A 21957-nucleotide genomic window follows, 5' to 3' on the forward strand; every position below is an offset into this window, starting at 1 on the left:
AGTTAGAGTGTTAAGAGTTAGAGTGTTAAAGTATTTTAGAGTTAGAGTGTTAAAGTATTTTAACGTGACTTATTTGTAATGGAGTGTTGCTTTAACACTGAATGTTATCACTTCTATTCCAAAAAATGGAACTTCCCCCCACCTTTAGAAGGCAACTCCCATTTCATCCCTGTTTTTTATTGTTATCTTTACCAATTTCTACTTCCAAGTCTCAGATGGGCAAAGCCAGACACCTTTTTTTATTGTTGTAGTCTAAAGTCAGGTTGTCCAGGTGGTCCAGGTGATCCAGGTGGTCTAGTTTGTCTGGATTGAAAAGCAGGTCACCGAACTTCTCTCTCGACTCACCACCATCACTACGTCCTAATTCCTTCCCTCAGGAGCTGCAGGGTCTCGGCTGGCTTAAACCAGCGGATCCCAGTTGCATCTCAGGTCACTCAATGTCACTAAAACAAGTAAGCGAGTCACACTCGTGTTTCCTTTTAACATCAGTGTATGTGTGTGTGTGTGTGTGTGTGTGTGTGTCTGTGACAGAAGGAGAGCAGTGAGTGTTTCCATTACTTTCACTCTTTCCATCTGCGCACATTTGTGTGTGTGTGCGTGTGCATGTGTGTGTGTGTGTGATGATATCTTTAACGTGGGTTAGATGTCACTTCCTCTCTCCAGGACGGCCGAATCGTTTAACTTCCCACACTAAAGCAAACAGTGGTGCCTCTGGCGGAGCGCCGACATCCATCCTCCTGAAAACACACAGACACACACTCACATACCAGAACGGTGTGTTCATCCACATAAACACTGACACACACTCTGCTGCAGTAGGGAGGAGGGGGGGGGTTCACAAATTACATGCAGACTTTTTGCATCAAGTGTCAGCCCCCCCGCCTGGCCTTCCTCCTCCACCTCCTCCTCCTCCTTCCTCACTTCACTGGAGTCCGACTCTGTTGTGGTTGGAGGAAGAAGGGCTGCACACATGGGCTCACGACACTACAGGTTTTCCTTTTGTTGGGAATATGTGAGGGGGTAACTGGATGGAATATGGCTCAGATCCCGCCAGGCACGCATCCGCTGCGGCGCTCCTTCAGCGAGCACGTGAAAGACTCCACCAACAAGGCCTGGAACGTCTTCTGGAGGGGAGTGAGGGAGAGGCGCCTGTGGGGTGAGTCCGTGACAGATGTGGGTGCAGATGTTCTGGCCTGGTTTTGGCTTGGAACGGTGTTTCTGGGCAGCAGCAACTCAGTCTGCAGCTTCAGGAAGGTCAGGATGGATGAGGGTTGATGTTCTGCTGATCTGTCCTGCTTCATTTTCCTGGACTGACTCTTCTTCTTCGGTCCTCCCAAACTTCCTGATTTATCTGCGTTAATAATGTGGAAGAGAAGGATTGACTGGATCTTCAGCTTCATGAAAATGTTCTCTTGCTGCATTAATGTCAACACTACTCCAAGCATTAGCTGTCTTTGGGCTGGAGTCCTTCCGTGGGCTGTTGCTCGTTATTGATGGAAGTCACTGATGAACTCATGTGGACTAAGCTGCTGTTTGTCCTCTTTCTGGTCGTGGCAGCTTACAAAGTAGCTAACGGTAGCATGTCAGCATAGTAGCTTACTCTACTGTTGATGTACCGTATTTTCACGACTATAAGGCGCACCTAAAACACTGAGATTTTCTCAAAAATCGACGGTGCGCCTTATAATATGGAGCGCCTTGTCTGTGGACTCTGCTGTGCGCCTTTGGTGGGTGCGTTACGGTAAACGCTCCGCCAATCGATTAGCGGCACACCTACGTGTAAGGATCCCCTAAAATGGCGCCAGTCAAGCGAGACGCGTATGAGGCTTACTTTTAACTGCAGGCCGTCGAATATGCGGCTGAAAATGGCAATCGAGCAATCTTAGTGTTTTCGCTTTATGAGGAGGCGGCATCTCTCCATACGCGCGAGGACATATGTTGCGCAGCGGCTTCCCGCGGATTACCAGGAGAGGGCGGCCATCTTCCCTAACCCTAACCAGGAGAGGGCGGCCATCTTCCCTAACCCTAACCAGGAGAGGGTGGCCATCTTCCGCACCTACTGCCGCGACAAGATAACTGTGCCCAGCCACATCACCATCATGGATGAGATCCCTCTGACTTTTAACATCCCTTTGACCCACAAAGTGGAGAAAAAGGGACCAGCACGGTGGTGATACGCACAACGGGGCACGAGAAGTCGTCGTTCACCGTGGTTCTCGGCTACCACGGAAACGGACAGAGCGCTGGATGATGGAAGGCGAACACTCCTTCACAAAGACTATGAGGCAGCGGCGGGCAGGTTATGCCACCATATGTGGGTGGATTGCCGACGCATGGGCTATGATACCGTCTTCATGTATTGGAAGAGCTTTCACAAAATCAACGCTGAACCGGAACCGGTCGGTGAGTCTGAAGTAGATGATTAAGAAGAGGAATTCGGGATGTTGTAAATACAGAAATAGCACCCATAACTGAGACTGCGCCTTTTAATACAGCGCGCCTTATGGTCATGAAAATATAGTAGATGCAGTAAGAACAAAAAAGAGTATCTATGCTGTCTGGCAGGATGCAGGCCCTGATTGGGCAGGTGCAGCAGGTGAAGTGTAAACATGTCCACGCCACCAAAGGTTTTCAAGGACGTCTGTTTAACACGGAACAGATTTTATTAGCTCAATACGGCCAAACCGCGGCAGATTCGTGTCACGTGTGGGTACAACCTCAACCTCATTTGGGTTTATGGAGCGTTGGTTAATCTAAGGTTCCGATGGACACCTTTAAACGCGTAGCAGCTGCAGAACTGAACATTTCACAAAAATGAGCTGTTTTCCACAACAAACCTTTTAAATTCAAGGCCAACATTTTGCTATTTGCTCTTTTTGAGGATTAAACGTTGCCAGTAACAAATCTGTTTCCCTTCAGAAAGGTGGAAACACTCATGAGAGAAGTTGTTCTGGATAGCCCAGAGAATTCAACAAATAGAATTGGTGCTTTTTGACAACAATATTTTAACATTTAATAACATCATTGAGTTTATATGGTCGGTTCTGACGGCTGATTGTGTGTGTGTGTGTGTGTACGCTCGCATTTACTACATAATAAGTACCAACGTCCTTATTCTACCAGCAAAGTGGGGACATGTTTGCAAAGTGTTTGCTACGTCCCACAGGGTCAAAGGACTGTTTGGGAGTTAAAAAAATGGTTTAGAGGTTGAGGTTAGAATTGTGTTCAGGTTAGGATAAGGGAGATGAGTGGCATGGTTAGGGTCAGGGGCTGGGGAGTGGATTGCATCTATGTCATAACCCTAACCTCACCGAGATGAGAAGGTGTGTGTGTGTGTGTGTGTGTGTGTGTGTGCGTGCGTGCGCATGTGCGGGTGGTTCTGCTCTTTCTCCGAGCCTGCAGCTGCGTTCATGCTTGTATCTTTGTCTGAGAGCGTTTGGAATAAATCATCTCTTGACGTTAAAACAGCCCTGCGCTCTGATTGGCTCCGGAGGATTACGTAATCTCAGCCTCATAATCCAGTTTACAGAAAACCACGCTAATGGTCTTTAAAGTGTGTCTTCTTTCACCTGCATTGTGTTGACTTGTTTCTGAGTCTTTTCTTTATCAGATTAGAAACTTGATGACATAATTGGTCAATAGTCAAATTCAGCGAAAACTGGACGCCAGTAAGAGTTTATCAAGGACGCACGTTAACCTCTGCTGAATATTCTAGCAATTTTTGCTAAAATCTGTGCCACCAATTTGCTGTAAGATAACCTGTTTATATGTTTCCATGGATCAGAAACAGAAACACTGAGCAATGTGGAAGATTATCAGAACCAAATGGTAACACCGGCACCTCCTAACTCAGGCTCCTAATTTAGTTCCATTTTTTAATAAAAAGAAAACGTCTTCTGATGGCTAGCCTGGCTTTCGCTACAAGTTACTCTGTACTAATGTGAAAGTGGGCGTGTCTTATTACAGGACCCAGTTCAGACCCTTTAAACCCAATAACTGTGAACTAGATTTGCATCCTCTTGGATTCGCAGCTCTTCATCCTGGGTTTTTGCTGCCATCGCTCACTGTCTCTCAGAGCTTCTCCTCCATCAGCCCGTCCTAATATTTACTTCTATTCTAAAAAGTTGTCATAACTCACAGTCCAAATATAGCCCTCTGTTCAAAACTGGAAAGCAGAGCTCGTCCAAACAGAACCTTCACTCTCTGCTCTGTAAACTCTCCTCGAAACCTGGACAGACTCATCGGCTTTGTGACAGGAACGCTAACATCACAGCTGGATGCTAATAGGAATTTAATCCAGGTGAGAATATCTGTTCAGCCTTAAACTGAAGGTGGAAAGTAAATGGAACTTTAAAGACGGATGTAGAGCTAACATGACATTCAGGACGCTCTGAAGACCTCCTAATTTGTATTCTTAAAGATCCATAACACATGCGACACACGTGTAGGGCTTACAGGTATAAAACCAGTAAGTATACACACCAGTATGAACAACCATTGTTGGATAATCTCCCTCATTTATTTAACGGCTAACAGAGGCTAAGCTAAATGCTTAGTGCTTTGATTCAAATCCAGCAATAATGTGTTTAACAATCCTCAAAGGTATCATATTGCATTAAACATGAGCACTACTAGCCAAATTTATACTTTCTAATTTTAAGGGGGAGTTTTTTTAACCCATTACTTAGTTTTTTTTTCTGTTTAATCTGTAAACACATTTGGGGAAACATCATATTTACCAAGTTTGTGTCACACAAAACACATGAGACCATTTTTTTTCCTTCTGAAGTGGACCCGGAAGCTAGCGCCACTCATTTTCCCCAAACAAACAACTAATTATGCAACAGTTATGCAGTTAAACAGCCACGCTAATGAAGAGCTTCTTGAGGATAAAGATGATTAAAACTGAAAATGAGAGCGATGCTGCGGCTCTGAGCCAGATGCAGGAGAAGAACACAACCAAAGTGCTCATACTCATGAACAATAATTCTTTTATTTCATTCACATATAACATTAAAACTGAAAACACCAAAAGTGTTAATGTACCATGTAGTCGACCGCTGTTGGCATCGTGCTATTAGCATTCAAACGCAACAGGCTTCATGTGATTGCTGCTGGTAAATTCTAATGTCATAGCCACCCATGCTATCCCTTCTATTACCTAAAAGTAAAGAAAACAAGCCTTGTATACAGTTGGAATCAATAATTATTTACATTTAATGCTCTAAAACGTAAAAGTGTAGCATCAAAATCGTATTTTTCACGTCTGTTTGGAGCATCGGCAGCATGGATCTCATCAGTACTGTACTTTTCCTCAGGGAAACGGCACCACGTGTTCCCACCTCGTTCCTCTGCCGCTCCTCGTTTTTGTAAAGCCCCCCTCTGTTTTCTTTTCATCTTTTCTCTCTGTTTGCCTCCCGTCCTCCATCTCCGCCGCCGTCACTTTATTCACACGTCAGGCTCCGGGGAGTGCCGAGTCGGAGCTTTTCTGTCCCGAAACCTTTCCAGATGCCAATGGAAAAAGTCGGAAAAAAGGCAGAATGGAATGCCCTCGATTTCTTTTTCAACAGAAAAATATATGTATTTACACTCAGAATCCATGAATTTAGCTTTTTGTAACCTTCAAATCTTTTTGAAGGGATTTAATGGAAATGACCATTCTGACCACACAGGTCACATGATGACAGGCCTGGTTCTGGGGTTGAAGAGGAGGAAGGTTCTGCTGTTGTCAGTTATTCGGTGAAGTGGGGGTCAGCAGGGGCTTCACCTGGACTGGCGCCAGTCTGACCAGTTTGGTTTAGCAAAGTTTCAAATGTTCCTCCTCATCCCCCTGGGACAATGGCTGATTTCTGAAGTTAGCAGCAAGCTAACTCACGAAGGTGCTCCAGGACCACCACCACCAGGGGGAGACACTTTTCTCATCTCACCCCTTTTGTTCAATTGACAAATGATGAAAAATCGATTTGCATAGTTTAGTAAAAAACTATGCAAACAAATCCAAACAATGTGATTGTCCAGTCGCACAGACGATTGTCTCACTATGGAAGGATCCTTGGTCATCACCAGTGGACACTAAAGTATTGGGGACAGACGGACACGACTGTAACCAGGCGAAAAAGGGATATTAGCCATCAGAATTCCTTCCTTCTGTCAGAATCCGATCCTTTATTTTGCCCTCGAAGCCCCCAAGGAGTCCACGTTGATTTCACCCGTGACTGAAACACAGGTGTCAATGTGACGTATTCCAGGACTAATTTCTGAGGCTGCGGCGCTGGGTAGTGTTCCTCCTCCTCCTCGTTTGTTTCCCGACATTATATCCGGGTGATATCCAATCAAAGCGACGCGCAGACGCTCTGGGCCGGTGTGTGTTTCAACCGCTGGGACAAGAAAATTCACTTGTTCTCCTACCTGTCGGATCGGATCACTCTGCACCTCTTTCTGCGTGGAAGCTGATTAGCTCATCCTGTTGTTTTAATTAATCCCTCATGTGTCGCACTAGCGTGCTGCTGCGGGCCCCCGTTAGATTAAATCCAAAGCTTTGACTGGAGTTCGTCGTCCTCGGCTACTGACAACTTCCTCCCGGTAGTTTAATGGTCTCCTGCAGTGTGTGTCCCTGTCTGAATGGAAGGTTACCTTCATTTTCATTCCTATAAGAATTCCCAGGATTCAGTCATTATTTGTGTGTTTGTGGCTCAATAACTTCCCGTCCTGCTCGCCTGCGGACGGACGGAGAAAGAAATATCCGCCTTTCTTCCTGCTCATGCAATCTGGTGGGAGGCTCTGTGATAATGCTGCAGGAGACAAATTGGTTTGGACAACGCGGGACAGTGGCATTGTAGTGGCGAGGCGGATGTCGGGAAGTTATCTCCCGCCACGCTGACCCCAAACAACCTCATTTTCCATCCCGTACCTGTTTGCAGCTCCAAACCGTAGGTTTTTTTTCCCTCGGGATTATTGGAGTTTGATGGAAAAACGTTTCCTCTTTGTTAGCCAAAGCAGTGGAATAACATTCTGGAACTGTTTCATTTGAGCGATTTCCATGAAAACATTAGGATTGCTGCTGCTAATTTCCACCCACTGCGCCAGAACTCCAAAAGGAAGGTTTAAGGAGTCATTAACCTTGATCCTATTGTCTCAGCCTAAATATTTGAGTTGGAACCTTCAGCGCCACCTACTGTTTTCTGACAATTCTGCACAGCAAAAATGCTCAAGAATATTCAAGGGTGTAGCATTTAAGCTAGTGTCCAATGCAAGAGCTTGTATTTGTTTGTGTCTGTGTGTCCCGTGGCGGACTGACGGCCTGCTGGGATGTATTCTTGCAACCCAGACTGACTGAATAAGTGAAGGTTACCAGAAACCAGATGGATCGTAGCGGCCGTTGTCGTTACTATCAAACCTTTGCTGGTGTTGTCGATACACGGGCAAAGCTCCATTTGCCTTTGCATGTGTAAATACAGAATGTGGAACTTCCCACATGAAGGTGTTATGATGATATTTAATGACTGAACATCGAGCTAGCAGCTAAACTTTAATGTCTTGTGTAACTTTCGTAGATAACAGGCTGTTGCCTTGGTGGTGGGGCGCTTTTACTGCCCGTGTGTCATTCTCAGATTCCTCCTCTGGCTTTTATGGCTCGGTCCTGCCGATGGATGAGCAGATGCTAAATGGTTCTTGGGAACAGTTAAGTGAGCATCTATATTCACTCAGCCTCTGATGGCGTGTGTGTTTAAACGAGTGCAGTATAATGGGCCGTCTGACAAGCCGCTCCAACGTTAATTACGGTCCAGTATAGACTCCCACAATAAAAACCCAGCAGCTATAAGACCTTAGAGAGAGACAGAGACAGACAGAGACAGAGAGAGAGAGAGACAGAGAGAGTCAGAGAGCGTGTGGGGCAAATATCTGTGAGAAGGCTGTGTACCTGTTGACAGTTCACACAAATCGCGACTTTGACATCACCAGCAAGCAACAGCAGCAAGAAACAACAGATCTTTGAACAGGAAGAAACCCTGAGCGGGACCAGACGCTCCTTTCCCATGCGCCGGAAGAAACCCAGACGAAAACCTGAAGCCCTCACCCTGGTACAGGAGCAGGTGCAGCCGTCCTGGGTGGAATCAGGTGGCCTGCAGACGGCTTGTGGCTTCTCCTCCTCCTCTAATCAGAAACAGGCAGATAGTGGCCCTGCTGCCCCCTCCCCCGGTCATCATGGTGTAAATGCACTAGCGAAGACAACATCATGCTAACAGTCGTCCCAAGGTCTCTGTAAATCTATGAGAATCAACTAGAGTGAATGTCCCAAACTCAGTTATATTGTTTTTAAATATCTGAACCAGAGGAAATTCATTCTAGAATTAGCTCAGACTGGTCAGCAGCACTATTAAGTGTTTGGCTAAACCAGCATCTGAAACCATGTCGACTCACACTTTATTACAGAGCCTGCTAACAGCTCTCTGCTGTCCCACGGCGTCCTCATTCGATTTTTGCCTCGCTGTGCATAACGCTGCCGCAGACAGATGGTCGTTTTCTCTATTGCATCACATCACATCTCGCTTTTAATCCAAAACCCGCTGCTCTTAAAAGTCGGAGCTCATCAGTCCTGAGTAATGAGTTAGCTCGGACGCCAAGAGCTGATTTGTTTGAGTCGCTGCTTGAGTTCGGGTGTGGTGGTCAGGGGGGTTTGAGGGGGGGGTCCTCATTTACCTGGAGGACCCAGCTGAGCCTGACTGATTCCTCCAGACAGCAAACAACAGCTCGGACCCTTAGCGGCTAAAAGTGAGACTTTGGTCAGGCTCAAATACTGACTGTCTCTATGGCATCGGTGGGGGGGTGGATGACGCCTGATGCACCAAAACAACCCGGAACAAACGCCAGTGATTTATACTGTAAACTGGGCAGCAAGGCTCCCTCATTCATCCTGATCTGGTTGTTGCTTTTGGACCGGCGGTTCAGGATTACTCGTCCCCGGCTGCGCGGCGGGCCCCCGCCTCTTGTAGCGGCATCTGTGCAGCCCTCCACCGATTAATCTTCACGCAGAGCCAATGTGGCCGCCGCTGATAAAGTGGCGAAGCAACATGACGCAGTTTCCAGACAGAAAATCTGGGATTAGGGCCCAGTGGCGCTGCGGCATTTCCTGGTTTTATGACCGTGTGGGTGGCGGCGGTCCTCTGACGGGGGCTGTCCCGTCAGTCCCCGGTCAGTCCCTGGGTCAGAGGTCAGCAGTCCTTAGCCACTGAACTCTGTGTGTGTGTGTGTGTGTGTGTGTGTGTGATAACAGCTACCTATTATTGGCCCCTAATTGTCCTTAATCTAAAAGCACATCAGTCAAGACATAATTGTGTTTTGTAGATTTGTCTCCAGGACATATTGACCCACCGTTTTGCTTTTTCTAAAAGTGTTAAGTACACACAAAAAAGAGCAGGTGCTTTTGTTGGTGTTGTTGTTTTTTGTTCAATTCCACGCGTCATCCCTCGCACCAGACGCGCCGGTTGGGTCGACTTTCAATTTGCAGTTAGCTTGATTCCCATTTGCAGTTAGCTGGTAAATGTGTGGACGAGCGTCCACGCTGAGCTGAGTTTTTGTGTTTTACTACTGGAGTTCTCACTGCAAACTGGTGAAACCGTCCACCTTTACTGGTATTGGGCAATGCCCCACGTTTCTACTGGGAGCGGTGGTCTGCCTTGCTGGTTTCTCTGTTTCATCTTTTCTGCCTCTTTGACTTGTGGGTAACTGTTAATTCTGTCTTGAAGCAGCTTTAATTGCTCCGTGTGTGCTGATGTGAAACATCTGAATGACGTTTTTTTGTCTGAAAATCGGCCTGACCCGACGTTTCTTTGTACGGGCCGGTCCGGTTAAAGGCTCCAGCTCAGCAGCGTAGCTTAAAACCTGGAGCGGGAGCTGTGTGAGATAGCGAGAGGACTTTGACTCCAGCGTGTTCTCTCTTTTCTGCTGCCTTTTAATGAGCAAACTGGCTGCAGGCTAATGACGCCGCTAAAGCTGCTCGGCGCAGTTAAAAGGTTCGTGGTGTCATTACCGCCTTAATTTTCAGTTAGTAATATAATTACCATGAAGGCAATCATCAGAGAGACGGGCAGCTCATACTTCTCTCTCTAATGGGGGTAATATTCACCCTTTATTTATGTTTTGGGGGTCAAAGTGACTGGACTGCTCTGCTCTGAAGAAGAAAAGAGGCAGTTCTGCTTTAAAAACAACAGTTTTAACAGTTTTATTGGTTGCACTTTTTAATTGTAAGGCTTGAAAAGTTTTGCCCCAAAACAACGCAACTGAAGTTTTTATTCTTTTTCTGACTTTTTCCTCTAACGTGATATAAAACGAGTGAGCAATCTAAAAGGTTCTGTGGAGCCACTTTCGATGGCCCAGCCGTTCGGGGATAATTGCTTGAATTTCATTCCAAAATGCCATCATGACACGTTGATTTCTAACATGAAAATGCAGGATTCATTAGAGCTTCACCGTGGAATCGTTTAGCTTTAGCCTTTTATGTGCTTAGGTACGTTGTTCATTTCCATAATCGCCGTCATCAAAGCGATTTTATCATCGAAGACTGAAATGTGTTCAGTTTCTGAACCAACATACAAAGATTCAAAAAATATATCTGGAATGACAGTAACAGTCTGCAGATCATCATCATTATCATTATCATCATCATCATCATCATCACCATCATCATCATCTGTCAATAACAGAGAACAAACAGAGTTACTGCTATTGTGCTTTCCTATCAACTAGATATTGTGTTCCTCTTTATTCTCTCCGATACTTTTATCAATAAGAAGCAACGTTCTGTCTTTTTTACGTCCTATTCCTGCTAAGCTAACAACGTCACGGTAAGAGCGTCAAAGCTCCAAAAACATCTTGTTCTGTTTCACTGCAATTTTAAGCTTCCATTTTAAGAAGTGTGACCACCCAGCAGCACCAATAGTGCAACTACCTCTCCTATCCTGCTATTGTTTTGTCACAGCTATTGTGTGTGTGTGTGTGTGTGTGTGTGTGTGTGTGTGTGTGTGTGTGTGTGTGTTTTTCTGGTGTCTGATACATAGTGAGGACCAAAATTGAAAATTGCTCAATAGGGACATTTTGGGAAGTGAAGACACCCTCACAAGCTGACGTGTCTGTGTTTACAGTACCAGATTTAAAGCGTGTGTTACACTCCGTGTGTGTGTGTGTGTGCGTGCGCTCGCTCGCTCATTCGCTCTTCATGATGCCTGGCTGTGTGTTATCTCTTATATAAGAGCCATTGTTGGGAGGACTGACGGCCACAGATACTCTGCTCCCCGTTATGACTCCGACTCTCTGCCACAAGCAGCCTCAGGTGACTCTGACTGCAGCGTTGGCACAGACGGGAGGGGGGGTCATCTCCAGTTCTAGCTGAATTCTCTCATGGCGCTTTAAATTCTTTTGGCAAACGTGCCATCACGGCCCGATGAAAGCGGGACAGAGGGACGTCCTCCTCCCAGGGAGCTGCTTAAACATTCAGCTCGGCGGAAGTCGCTTTCAGATGATTTCGTCTTTGAACGCAGGGACGCTTCGAACATCTGATGGCGTCCGCGTCTCCGCTTAGGCCTGATTACTAATAACAAGTGCTTGCGTGATCATCTGCTGTAGGTGGGGCCGGTCAGCCCGGGGTCGTGGCTGCCCGTCACCCTCCCGCTTCATTAGGTTGCGAGGCGGCGTCGCAAAGCGGCGGGTACGGCCTGCGTGAGGTGGGAGGCTGGAAAACAATCTGCTGCCGCCTGAGCTGGTGCTCAGAGGGAGATCGAGGCTGAGATTCAAGGCTGAGTCACGACACTCTGCAGAGGCAAATATTCGCAAATGCTGCTTCTCATTCCTCTTCGGTGGAAAGTTTGAGTGAGAAACAACGGATCTTCATTAATCAATCAATCTTTATTTATACAGCGTCAGTAACGATCAAAATTGTTTCGAGGCGCTTTCCAGAATCCCAGGGTCTGACCCCCAACAAGCAACAGTGGCAAGGAAAAACTCCCCTTTAACAGGAAGAAACCTTGAGCAGGACCAGGCTCATGTAGGGGGACCCTCCTGCTGATGGCTGGTTGGGTAGAGAGAGAGAGAAGGGGGAGGAGAGGAGAGGAGAGGAGAGGAGAGGAGAGGAGAGGAGAGGAGAGGAAAGGAAAGGAAAGGAAAGGAAAGGAAAGGAAAGGAAAGGAAAGGAAAGGAAAGGAAAGGAGAGAGGAGGGGAGGAGAGGAGAGGGGAGGGGAGGCAGAAGAGAGGAGAGGCAGAGGAGGGGAGGAGAGGAGAGAGGAGGGGAGGAGAGGCAGAAGATAAGAGAGGAGAGGCAGAGGAGAGGAGAAGAGGGGAGAGGAGAGGAGAGGAGAGGAGAGGAGAGGAGAGGAGAGGAGAGGAGAGGAGAGGAGAGGAGAGGAGGACAGGTAGAGGAGAGAATAGGTAGAACATAGAAATACCTTAATTACAACATACATTAACTCCAGGACGAGTGACCTGTCTTTCACTGCTGCTGTACGTCCCAACGTGTGATGAATCCACTTAAGTGACTCCGAACCTGGCAGTAAATGTTCTATAAAAGGAAGGAAGTTAAAGGAGGTCAAAAGCCGGTTGGAGTCGTGGCAAATTCTCCGGGGATTCGCACAACTCTGTCATTTCATACATAGTTAATAGGAACATTTCTGATAAAAAGGGGCCATAAACTGTAATTGAAAACCGTGATAGATCCGCTGTTCGGCGAGAGCGATGCGTTAAATAATTCACAAGTGGCTCGAACCGGCTCGCAGGAGGCCCAGAGGGAGATGGTAAAGGCAGATTTAGCTTTAGTCAGGCCACTTTACGCTAATGCCCCCCCTCCTCCCCAGATCTGGTTGTTTCTACTGGTTCAGGTTGATGCTAAAAGTCGTGCTCAGAGCTTTCTTTTCACACAAATGTGACTTAAATTCATCCACAGATGAAGCTGGGCGTCTCATCCGTCCTCATAACCTCGAGAGGCTTGGCGACGCCGGTTTCGGGGAACCGGTTCAGAGTACCTGGAATTCTCGCTCGATTCTTGATGCGAGCTGACGTCTGAATGCCGGCGGTCGTTTCTGTCGGTGTGACGTTGATTAAAACGGAAGGAGGGAGCTAGGGGAGCGGAGGCATCAGTGGGTGGATTCTGCGGAATGAGGCGCAATTTCATTATCGTATGAAAAGATGAACACATCAGAGGTTAGCTCACCTTCAGCCGCCGTGGGGTCTGGTCAGAAGGTCCCTGGACCCAAAGGACCACCTTTGGGCTCCTGTAAGTGTGTGATTCTCCCTCATAAGTCATGTACAATGAAGCTCTGCGGGGTGCCAGCCACTCTGCTCCGCTGCCTCGGAGGCATATTCCTGCACATTTATCATACTTGTCAGATAAAGTGGCTTTGATTTAGATCCCCCCCTCTCTTTTCAGAGCTACTCCTGAGCTAATAGTTTATTCCCCCTTGCTTCGCTGACGTTCTTCTGCCTGTTTTCAAGCTTTTGCTCCTTTCATAGCTTCTTGTCAGCTCTTTTCTCCAGATGCCAACTTCATCTGACCTGCTTATCCAGCAGAATCCATTCTGGGAGGAAACTATTCCTGTCCTGACTGAAATCCATCACGCCACCTGGGCTCCTCATCACATGGTGGAAGAGAGGGGGTGGAGAGAGAGACAGAGAGAGAAGGCCGGGTGGTCCTGAGACGGGCACAGCATAGAGGGAGATAAAGAGAGAACAGAAGAGAGGAAGATCAGAAGGTAGCTAGGAAGAGATAAAGGAGAGGAGATGTGAAACAGAGGAGGGTTTGGAAAGGGAGGTGTAAAGAGGTGGTGTGTAGCCGTGAAGTGTCGGATGAAGCAGCTGTGTGACAGGCCGGGAAGATGTTGGAGATATGATGGATGATAAGCTCCGATAATATACAGGAGGAGTCTGGGGTGAAAGAGAACACGGCAACAGCGATACAGAAAATTATCACTCAATTATTTAATCAATCAATTAATAAGTCAGTCAGTCCATCCATCCATCCATCCACCTATCATTAAAGAGAAAAGAAAAACTTTTTTTAATAGGTGCTCTTTTATCAGCTAGACTGCTAGCAGGTTAGCCGTTAGCTGAGTGACTGTGGTTGTGTAGCATGTCTGAGCCGACATTTGACGTGACCCACCTGAGACCTCTGAGCTCGAGTACGAGTAGGAAGCCAAATGAGCTTCCGTCCTCCACACCTGCTCCCTTTCTCCTTTTCATCGGGCCAGGACATCAGCATAACCTGACAAGGACCCACACAGGAAGTGAAAAATAATGTTGTCTTTTTTCGAAATGCTAATTTTGATATGAAATAGAGACAGAGACAGAGATAGAGACAGAGAGGGAGACAGAGACAGAGATGGAGACAGAGAGGGAGACAGAGACAGAGATGGAGACAGAGAGCTCCAGCAGCCCTGATTTCAGACTCAGCTGAGTGCGATGATACAGATTCCCACCACGTTCAGCATGTACATGTGTGTGTTGTGATTCCCACTGTTTGCTGCTGCAGGGTGGGGCACAAAAAGGATTTTGTTATCTAGAGTTTCTGGATTACAGTTCTGTGAAACAAGAAGGAGTTAACGTAAATCGGCCGTATGAAAAGAAGGAAACGTTAAGTTAGCCCACTGTAACATCTGAAAATGTAATTAGTTTAGTTTTTCTCACTACAGAAGACAAACATGGCATTGTATCTTTAATTTTACATAATAAAGAAAATTAACTTTTGTTGTACTGAAGCACGTGCGGTAGTGTCGGTCTCTACCAGCAGGGGGCATGTTAGCACCAGAACGGCCACAATGGGCACCAGCAGCTGGTCAACTGGTGTTTAAATGGAAAAAATTGCCACATTCGGCAAGTTAAACATCTGATTTACCTGTAACAAAGTTTGGCTCAAGCAGAAGAAAAAAGGTCTGTTACTGTAAAGATGGACGTGAACTGTAGCTTTAATAAAAGTTTCAGCAACCAGACGATTGGTTTCACCTTCATTTTAGCTGCAGCTCTGACAGAAAAAGTCGGCGCCTCTCATTTTCCCTCTGTTCTTCTCTCAATCTTTCAGCCTTCCTCCTTTTCTCCACATTGATTCTTTAATGCAGAGTTGATGGAACTCCTTCTTTCTGTGTTGCTCAGCATTTTCGCCAAATGCTGACAAGCGTTTGCCTCCGGTGGCCTCAGCGTTTCCTCTCTGAGGATCCCTCAGCGAGTGGCTCGCGGGAGACGGAGACGCCAACTGCATTTGTGAGAGCTTGGATTCAGTTTTCAACCTGTGTCAGAGGAGAATATTACTTTTCTTTCCCCTCAAATGGTCCATCTTCTCCTGAACTTTGTCCTTGAGTCCTAAATGGACCACATGTATAAAGCGTCTTCTAACAAGCAGGCATGTGTTCCAATGGATGCTAACAGTAATTAGCTTCAGTTTGCGGCGATTATCCACCACCACGGTTTCAAATCTTTGTTCTCTATAAACATATAATTAGCTCCCTGAAGAGGAGTTTTTAGAAACATTTGAAATGCTATCAACATTAGCGCTGCAGGCACCGTTGCTGAGCAGCAAGGAGTTCTGGTTCCACTCAGGTGTGATCAGAAACTCATTTATTGACAAAACCTGGAGTTGTTTTCCTGGAAGATCAAAAGGTTGCGACAACTTCAACCCCCGTGACCTTAATGTCTGCAGGCCATGGTGGGGGTCACGATCAAGTGTGTTTTTACACATAAGCCAAACTTTCTCCAACACTTATCTGGGAGTTCTGCTGAAAATAGGCTTAAACTCACGATGATCTCGTCTGTTTGTAGCAATCCAACAGTTTTGCAGCCTCTTCTCCCTGTGAAGATCTGAGCTTCATCACTTTCCTCCTCAGGGTCCGTCTTCGGCTCCAATCACTCTGTTCCGCCCAGTTTCTGCTAGCCTACATGCGGTGTGTCTAATTTTTCAGCCTTCGGCGCGCTGCCCTGTTTTCACAACGTGCTGGCGGCTGATTTCTCGGCGACGCGTTTCTCGGTTTGTGCTTCCCAACCAGAGCCGGGAAACACAAGGAGAAGGTGGAGGCTCTGCTTCCCTCTCAGGGGTGCGTGCACCGTGCGAGTGGGGTCAAGGCTAGAGAGGTAACGGCGTGTGCTGGCGCCTCTAAAGTGCTGCTGGACACGTGCTAAAGCTAGGCTAGTCTGATGGATACAGGAAACACAAGCAACATTTCCCTATCCTGACCAGTGTTCCAGTTGCAAATATGGCCTGTTTTGTTGTGTTATGATAAACTGAGTGCACGTATGCGTGAACTTGTGGTCCCCAGAGCTCTACCTGCCCAGCGAGGGGCGGGGGGGGTCCAAACAGCTGTCAGCAGTGTGTCCGCACCTGTAGATGAAAAAAACAAATAAAGCAACATCCTTCTGTTGTGCTTATTGATTCCAGATATGATTGTGCTCGTTAAAGAGTTCTGAACTTTCAGAGTCTGATATTAGTATTGATCCGATAGCGGCGGGTAAGGGTCCGTATTATTAAGTCTGGCATTACAGGCAAATGTCAGAGAGATTACAGCCCCAAAGCTTAGCGTGTGGCTCTCTGCTGCAATTAGGGTGGAAATGTGTGTGTTTTCATTGTTCCTCCAAACGTACCTGCTGGCTCGGCTCGCTCGGTCCCGGCACTCCTCATTATGCTCAGTAGGACACCCAGAGATCGATTACAGGCGCTTCACAGCAGGAAGCACAACACGTGTCAGAGAGTAGCCTGGATAAACCCGACTCTGGACACACAACCCATCAATATCCAGAAAGCTTTAAATCACCAATCTGATGGTCATTTGCAAAGGTATTTAGGTCGCATATTGCTGTCACTACGTACAATGTGGCTAGAGGCCAGATGTTAGCGGTAGCTAGCCTTATATCCCAGCAGTAAAGTTGTTTTTTTTCACGTGCAAATCTTTACACTGAGTTTTTCAAACATTGTTTGTGTGTAATTGTCGAATTTCGGAGGAAGATTTAGGCAAGAAAAGTCCACAGATCGTAAGTCAGAATCATCAGAATCAGAATCAGAGTACTTTATTGATCCATTAAGGAAATTAGCATCTCCATAAAAACGTACAGCACTGTATAAGTTGAGGTCCCGTTAAGAGAAGAAGCAACAAAAAGACACACGGAAAGAAAACAATAATTCCAATGAGTCTTGTTTAAAGGGTGCCCAGGAAGAAAGATCAAGGCAGACACACATTCCAAAGGTCTGTCCAAAATTTGGAAAAGTCTTGTCTGGTAGTCCAGCTCGGCCCTGCCCCACCATTACTCACCAGTATCACCAATAAAACTGCACACACTTTAGTGCGACTGTGACAAGTGTGTATTAAATGTGTGCTGATTAAACATGGCTGCCTGTTACTGAAGTGGATTATGAATCACCAGAAACAAAGTGGCCTAATTTCCCCTCGTTCCAGAGTTATCTGCTGTTGTTCCCATCAAAGGTTTATAGACCCCCGGGGAGGGAACGGCAAGGGTGAATTTGGCCCAACCCAAGTAATTGGAAGTTGGGAGTTGAATGCTAAGTAGCGTCAGTAAGTTTCAACACACAAGCAGTGATTCACAGTCTCGGAAACCTTCTTTGAGACTTTTGTGCTGCTGTTTTGATCACAGAATCAGGACGACCCACTGCTGTGACTGCTTAATTACGCCGATATGGGCATATTTAAAGCCGCGAAAATAAATGAAACTTTTGAAATGTTACCGTCAATTCACGAGAAAAACTTTTCAAATGTTCTTCAGAAGTTGGTTGGGCGCGAGGCCGCGGTAATCTGTTTTCCAGATACTCTCCAAAGAGTCAGGGGTTGTGCGACACTTCAAAAACAATGAGTTCACGCATGTGCTGGCAAACAAAAGTGCACGGCACTCCACTCAGATAGGGGAAATCCCAGAGGTCAGCCATGCTGGCTCACCTCTCTTTCCTTTCTGAATGATCAGAAATATCCCGACGAATGCCAGTAAACGTTAGCATGTCTGCTAGCATGGTACTGCAATGAACAGAACTTTAAAGAGGTCGCATTAGCCATATAACAGGGCAGAAACGTGAAGCTAAATTTGGGAACTCGGTTTGATGGAGGGCAACTGGAGTCGTCCCTCCTTTTACACGATTTTCTTGCACGCTAGAAATACAAGACTTTTGATTTTGTCTCATCCTAGATGGTTTTACCGACAGTCATCCACCCAAAACTAAACAAGAGAAGGAACATCTTTTAAGCGTTCCAAGTTCCCGTTGCAGAGCATGAAACTTGAATAATGGCAATAATAGGAAAACGGAATTTTGAAGATCAAGGCCTTTCAACACAAGGCGGCTCTAAGGGAACAGGTAAAGCTTTGTTAGGCAGGAAATGACATTCGAAGGAAAAAACATTTTAAAAAAAACAGTTTTCCAGGACACACGGCAATGAGGTGGGACATCTGGGACAAATTACCAGGTAGGAGTGAAGTAAATCTTGCTCAGACTTGGTTTAAATGGAATTTACTTTACACTGAGATTGTCCCAAGGAGTCACTCCGGGTTTGCTTTGTTCCCATCATCACTGTTTACTTGGACTGGTCCAACACACCGCCCGAGTGTCTGAGTCTGCAGTTCAGAGGAATTTCTAGAAAAACAATTCTGCTGAAAGCTGGTAATATCATCTGTGAACCTGGTGCCAGAGGATCCGCTGACCCTTGGCAATGTCCTCGAGTTTCCGTTTGTCACCCAGAACAAAAGAACATGGAACATTTTATTTATAGTGGGCATCAACCAGTACAGATGGACTTGTGCAGAGAGTTCAAGTGACTCAGCAGGATAACAAAGACTGTAACTGGTGTTTGAGCGAGGTGTCCAGTTTGGGGTGTATTATTTCAGATCAAGGACCCCAGAACTATACACCCAGAGACCAGTCGGCCAATAAGACCACATTGAAATATTGTTGGTACAATGGGACGCAGATGGGACTACCTTCTTTTGATGGTCAGGTCATGATTGATTTGAGAGTGATGGATCAATAAATACAACAATAAACTTTTTACTGTACGTTCAGGAGGACTCTGATGTCCTGTGTGTGCGGATCAGTGGGAGGGACTGAGTTCAAGAGAGCCGGACACTTCCTGTCCCACTGCATCGGAAATACCAGCCCTGAAGCCTCCGAGGCTGGAGACCACAAACACACACACACACACACACACACACACACACACACACACACATTCATACAGAGCTAAAGTTAAACTGGTACACACCCCAGAGCATGCAACCAAATGGCTGAGATGATCCTTCGTGTCAGCGTTCTCTACTGTGGCTGCCTTCCTCTCATACCCAAACAGCCTTTATCCATATCACAAATAAACAGCACACACACACACACACACACACACACACACACACACACACACACACACACACAAAGAAACTCCCATCCGCTGAGAGTATTGTTGGTTCTTCCTCCTCTGACGCCTGTGAGGCTCTTGCTTGGGAAGAGGAAACACAGCCTTCTGTAACCTTTACACACACACATACACACACACACACACACAGCGCCTGCTTTGTTAGTAGACCTAGGGGTCAAGCTCTGAGATTCACTTGTATCTTCTACAGTCGACACATCACAAACTTTCTTTGGGATGTGTTCAGACTCTGAACACACTCGTGTTCGCTAATGTGCTTTAATCTGACATCCTCTCCCATCTGCTGTTGTCGGGTACACCGGCTGAACCCACCTGACATTTACCTGGAATTGTTCAGTACCTGGAACCTTGGTGTGGCCTACAATGGTGTTTGCTCTATTTAGCCTACATTTCCCAGTAGCCTTAAAGATGTTGGGAGCAACGCTAATGGGTTCAGCTTGTGGTTTAATTCAAACTGAAAGGTCTTTTTATACCTCAGAGTCAGGACCAAAGTCTGAACCAAGAGTCAGGTCTGTTTTTTGGTCTGAAAAGACATTGTTAAAGTTAGGAGCGGGGCATCATATAGCATTTGAAATGTACAGTTTTGTTCTCCGTACAGTTAATGTCTTATAACCTGTAGCCCAAATCATCAGAAATCTTGCTAGAAACTGTGAAGAAGTTGGTTACTTGTTTACGCCCTCGCTCTCTCTCTATCGTTCTTTCTCTCCTCCACTTGTAAATTAATGATGCGGATCACGGCAGCGACTCTGCTCTCCTTCGAGGGAGTTATTCACATTTAAAATCCCATAATCAAACACCTACGCATTAAATGGAAGGCTATTAACGCTAATGGCATTCTTTAGACTGAGCCAAGATGAAACCTTGAAGTGTCGCAGCCTGTTAGGCATTTTTATCCTCCTCACTCGGATCTCGGCTTTCCACTTCATCTGAAGTGGCTTTATTCCGAAGTCCTGTAAAAATGTAACTTGTGGAAGGTGACAAGTGAGCGAGAACTGGGATATTTTTCTTCCTCCTTCTTCAACCTGGGTGGGTGGTGATATGGAGGACAACACTGATTTGAATCTTCTAAGTGCTATTCACGCTGTCACCACTGAACTCAGATCCTGTCCCATCATCTCTGCCCTTCCTGTGAGGGTCAGCTCGTTTATCCAGCCTGATTTCAGGTTTTTCTACCCCACCGAGTCTCTTCTCTTTAGCTAATTTGACCAAGTTTCCCCCCTTGGTTTATTTTTAGGATACCGCCCCTCCACCCCTCGTGATGCAGATGGTCCGGTCTGGGCCAAAGGAAGGGGAGTGGTGAGGGGAAATCTTCAACAATGACTTCATTAACACGATGCCCACCATGACGAGCACAGCTGGATTTACTGCCTGATTTCACCTGCGGGATTTAATCCACTAACACTCCGTTTTCAGCGTTTAGCATGGGAAGTTTGTTAGCGTCCTCCTGACTTCAGAGACATGTTGATCACAAGTGAGTATACGTTCCCTTCCTGCTCATGTGTGACAGATGTGGAGATAATGAAATCCCTCACCTCGGAACGTCGCCTAGCTTCTTTCTGATGACAATTGGCTATTGGTGCTTGATGACATTCATTAAGGAGCTGATTGGTTAATTAGCATAATGAGTGGTATTTCATTAGAACCTGATTAACATGGCACGGAGAAGAAAATGGCCTCTTAGCGACTTATGAAAGTCACATCCGCTCGTGGCTGAGTTATTTTAAAACAGATTTATCTGAAATGACTGGAATATTGGTGGAATCAATGGTTCCACCATTTATAAGGGAGATAGAGGGAAACTGGGAATTTGAGTTATTCTGGCTTTCACTGACTGTTCTTTGTTTTCCGAAGGCCGTGGGCCAGGACGCATCACAAATGTATTCTTGAATTCTGCTGGAATAAAAGTCTTTTTTCATCGCGGTAAAAAGCGTAGGAACCGCCGTGAATGTGAGTGGGTTCTTATTAGCACCGGATCAGTCGGAGGGAAATCAAACTCCTGAAGATCAAATATTCAACCCTTCTGAAGAATCACTTTTTTTTAGTGATTAGATTATAGCAGTGAGATGAAGAAAAGGTTCCCCGTAATGATGTTTTTATTTACTGCAGCAAGTTTCAGCCAAATAACTAAACTTAAGAAAAAAAGGGAAAGTTGTGACAGTTGTGCGATCAATCACCTTAGCCCACAACAAAGGAGGCAAAGCTCCTGGTGCAGCCAAGGGCAATAGTAGTTTGAGGGAATACAGTAGTTGTTCAACCTTCTAAAACCCAAATCAAAACCCAATTGAAACACAGAAAAGGGTTTAAAGAGCAGTTTTTATATTTGTTTTGTTCAGAAAACAAATGGTACAAACTCTATCATTTTCAATTAACTGAGTGACTTTTAAGTACTGTTTCCTTCCTTCACTTAATTCCTTCACTGACTGACTTTTATGGAGGCATTTTTTGATTTCATTGAATACATTTTCAACTTGTTTAGGTGCTTTTATGGGTTTTTTTTCCTTCTTGTCACTGCAAGAATTTACAAATGTTGTTTTTGTCTTGTTGCACATCATAAACTTAGAAAGAATA

The 21957-nt window shown here is 45.9% G+C and overlaps 1 protein-coding gene across 3 annotated transcripts in view; it reads left to right on the forward strand.

The window, feature by feature from the left end:
- Positions 1-947: 947 nt before the first annotated feature.
- The window catches only part of LOC101078327 (rho GTPase-activating protein 7), a 36009-nt gene continuing 14999 nt past the window's right edge, over positions 948-21957 (forward strand). Inside the window, exon 1 of one of the 3 annotated variants that reach the window (XM_029847854.1) lies at positions 948-1156. In XM_029847854.1, the coding sequence (XP_029703714.1) occupies positions 1036-1156 (121 nt within the window). In that variant the 5' untranslated portion in view covers positions 948-1035. Of the gene's footprint in view, positions 1157-20584; positions 20861-21957 lie in introns of those variants that run through there. The other 2 variants (XM_029847855.1, XM_029847857.1) reach the window with 2 other exon arrangements.

This window comes from Takifugu rubripes, chromosome 15 (assembly GCF_901000725.2).
Source record: "Takifugu rubripes chromosome 15, fTakRub1.2, whole genome shotgun sequence".
Lineage (NCBI taxonomy): Eukaryota > Metazoa > Chordata > Actinopteri > Tetraodontiformes > Tetraodontidae > Takifugu > Takifugu rubripes.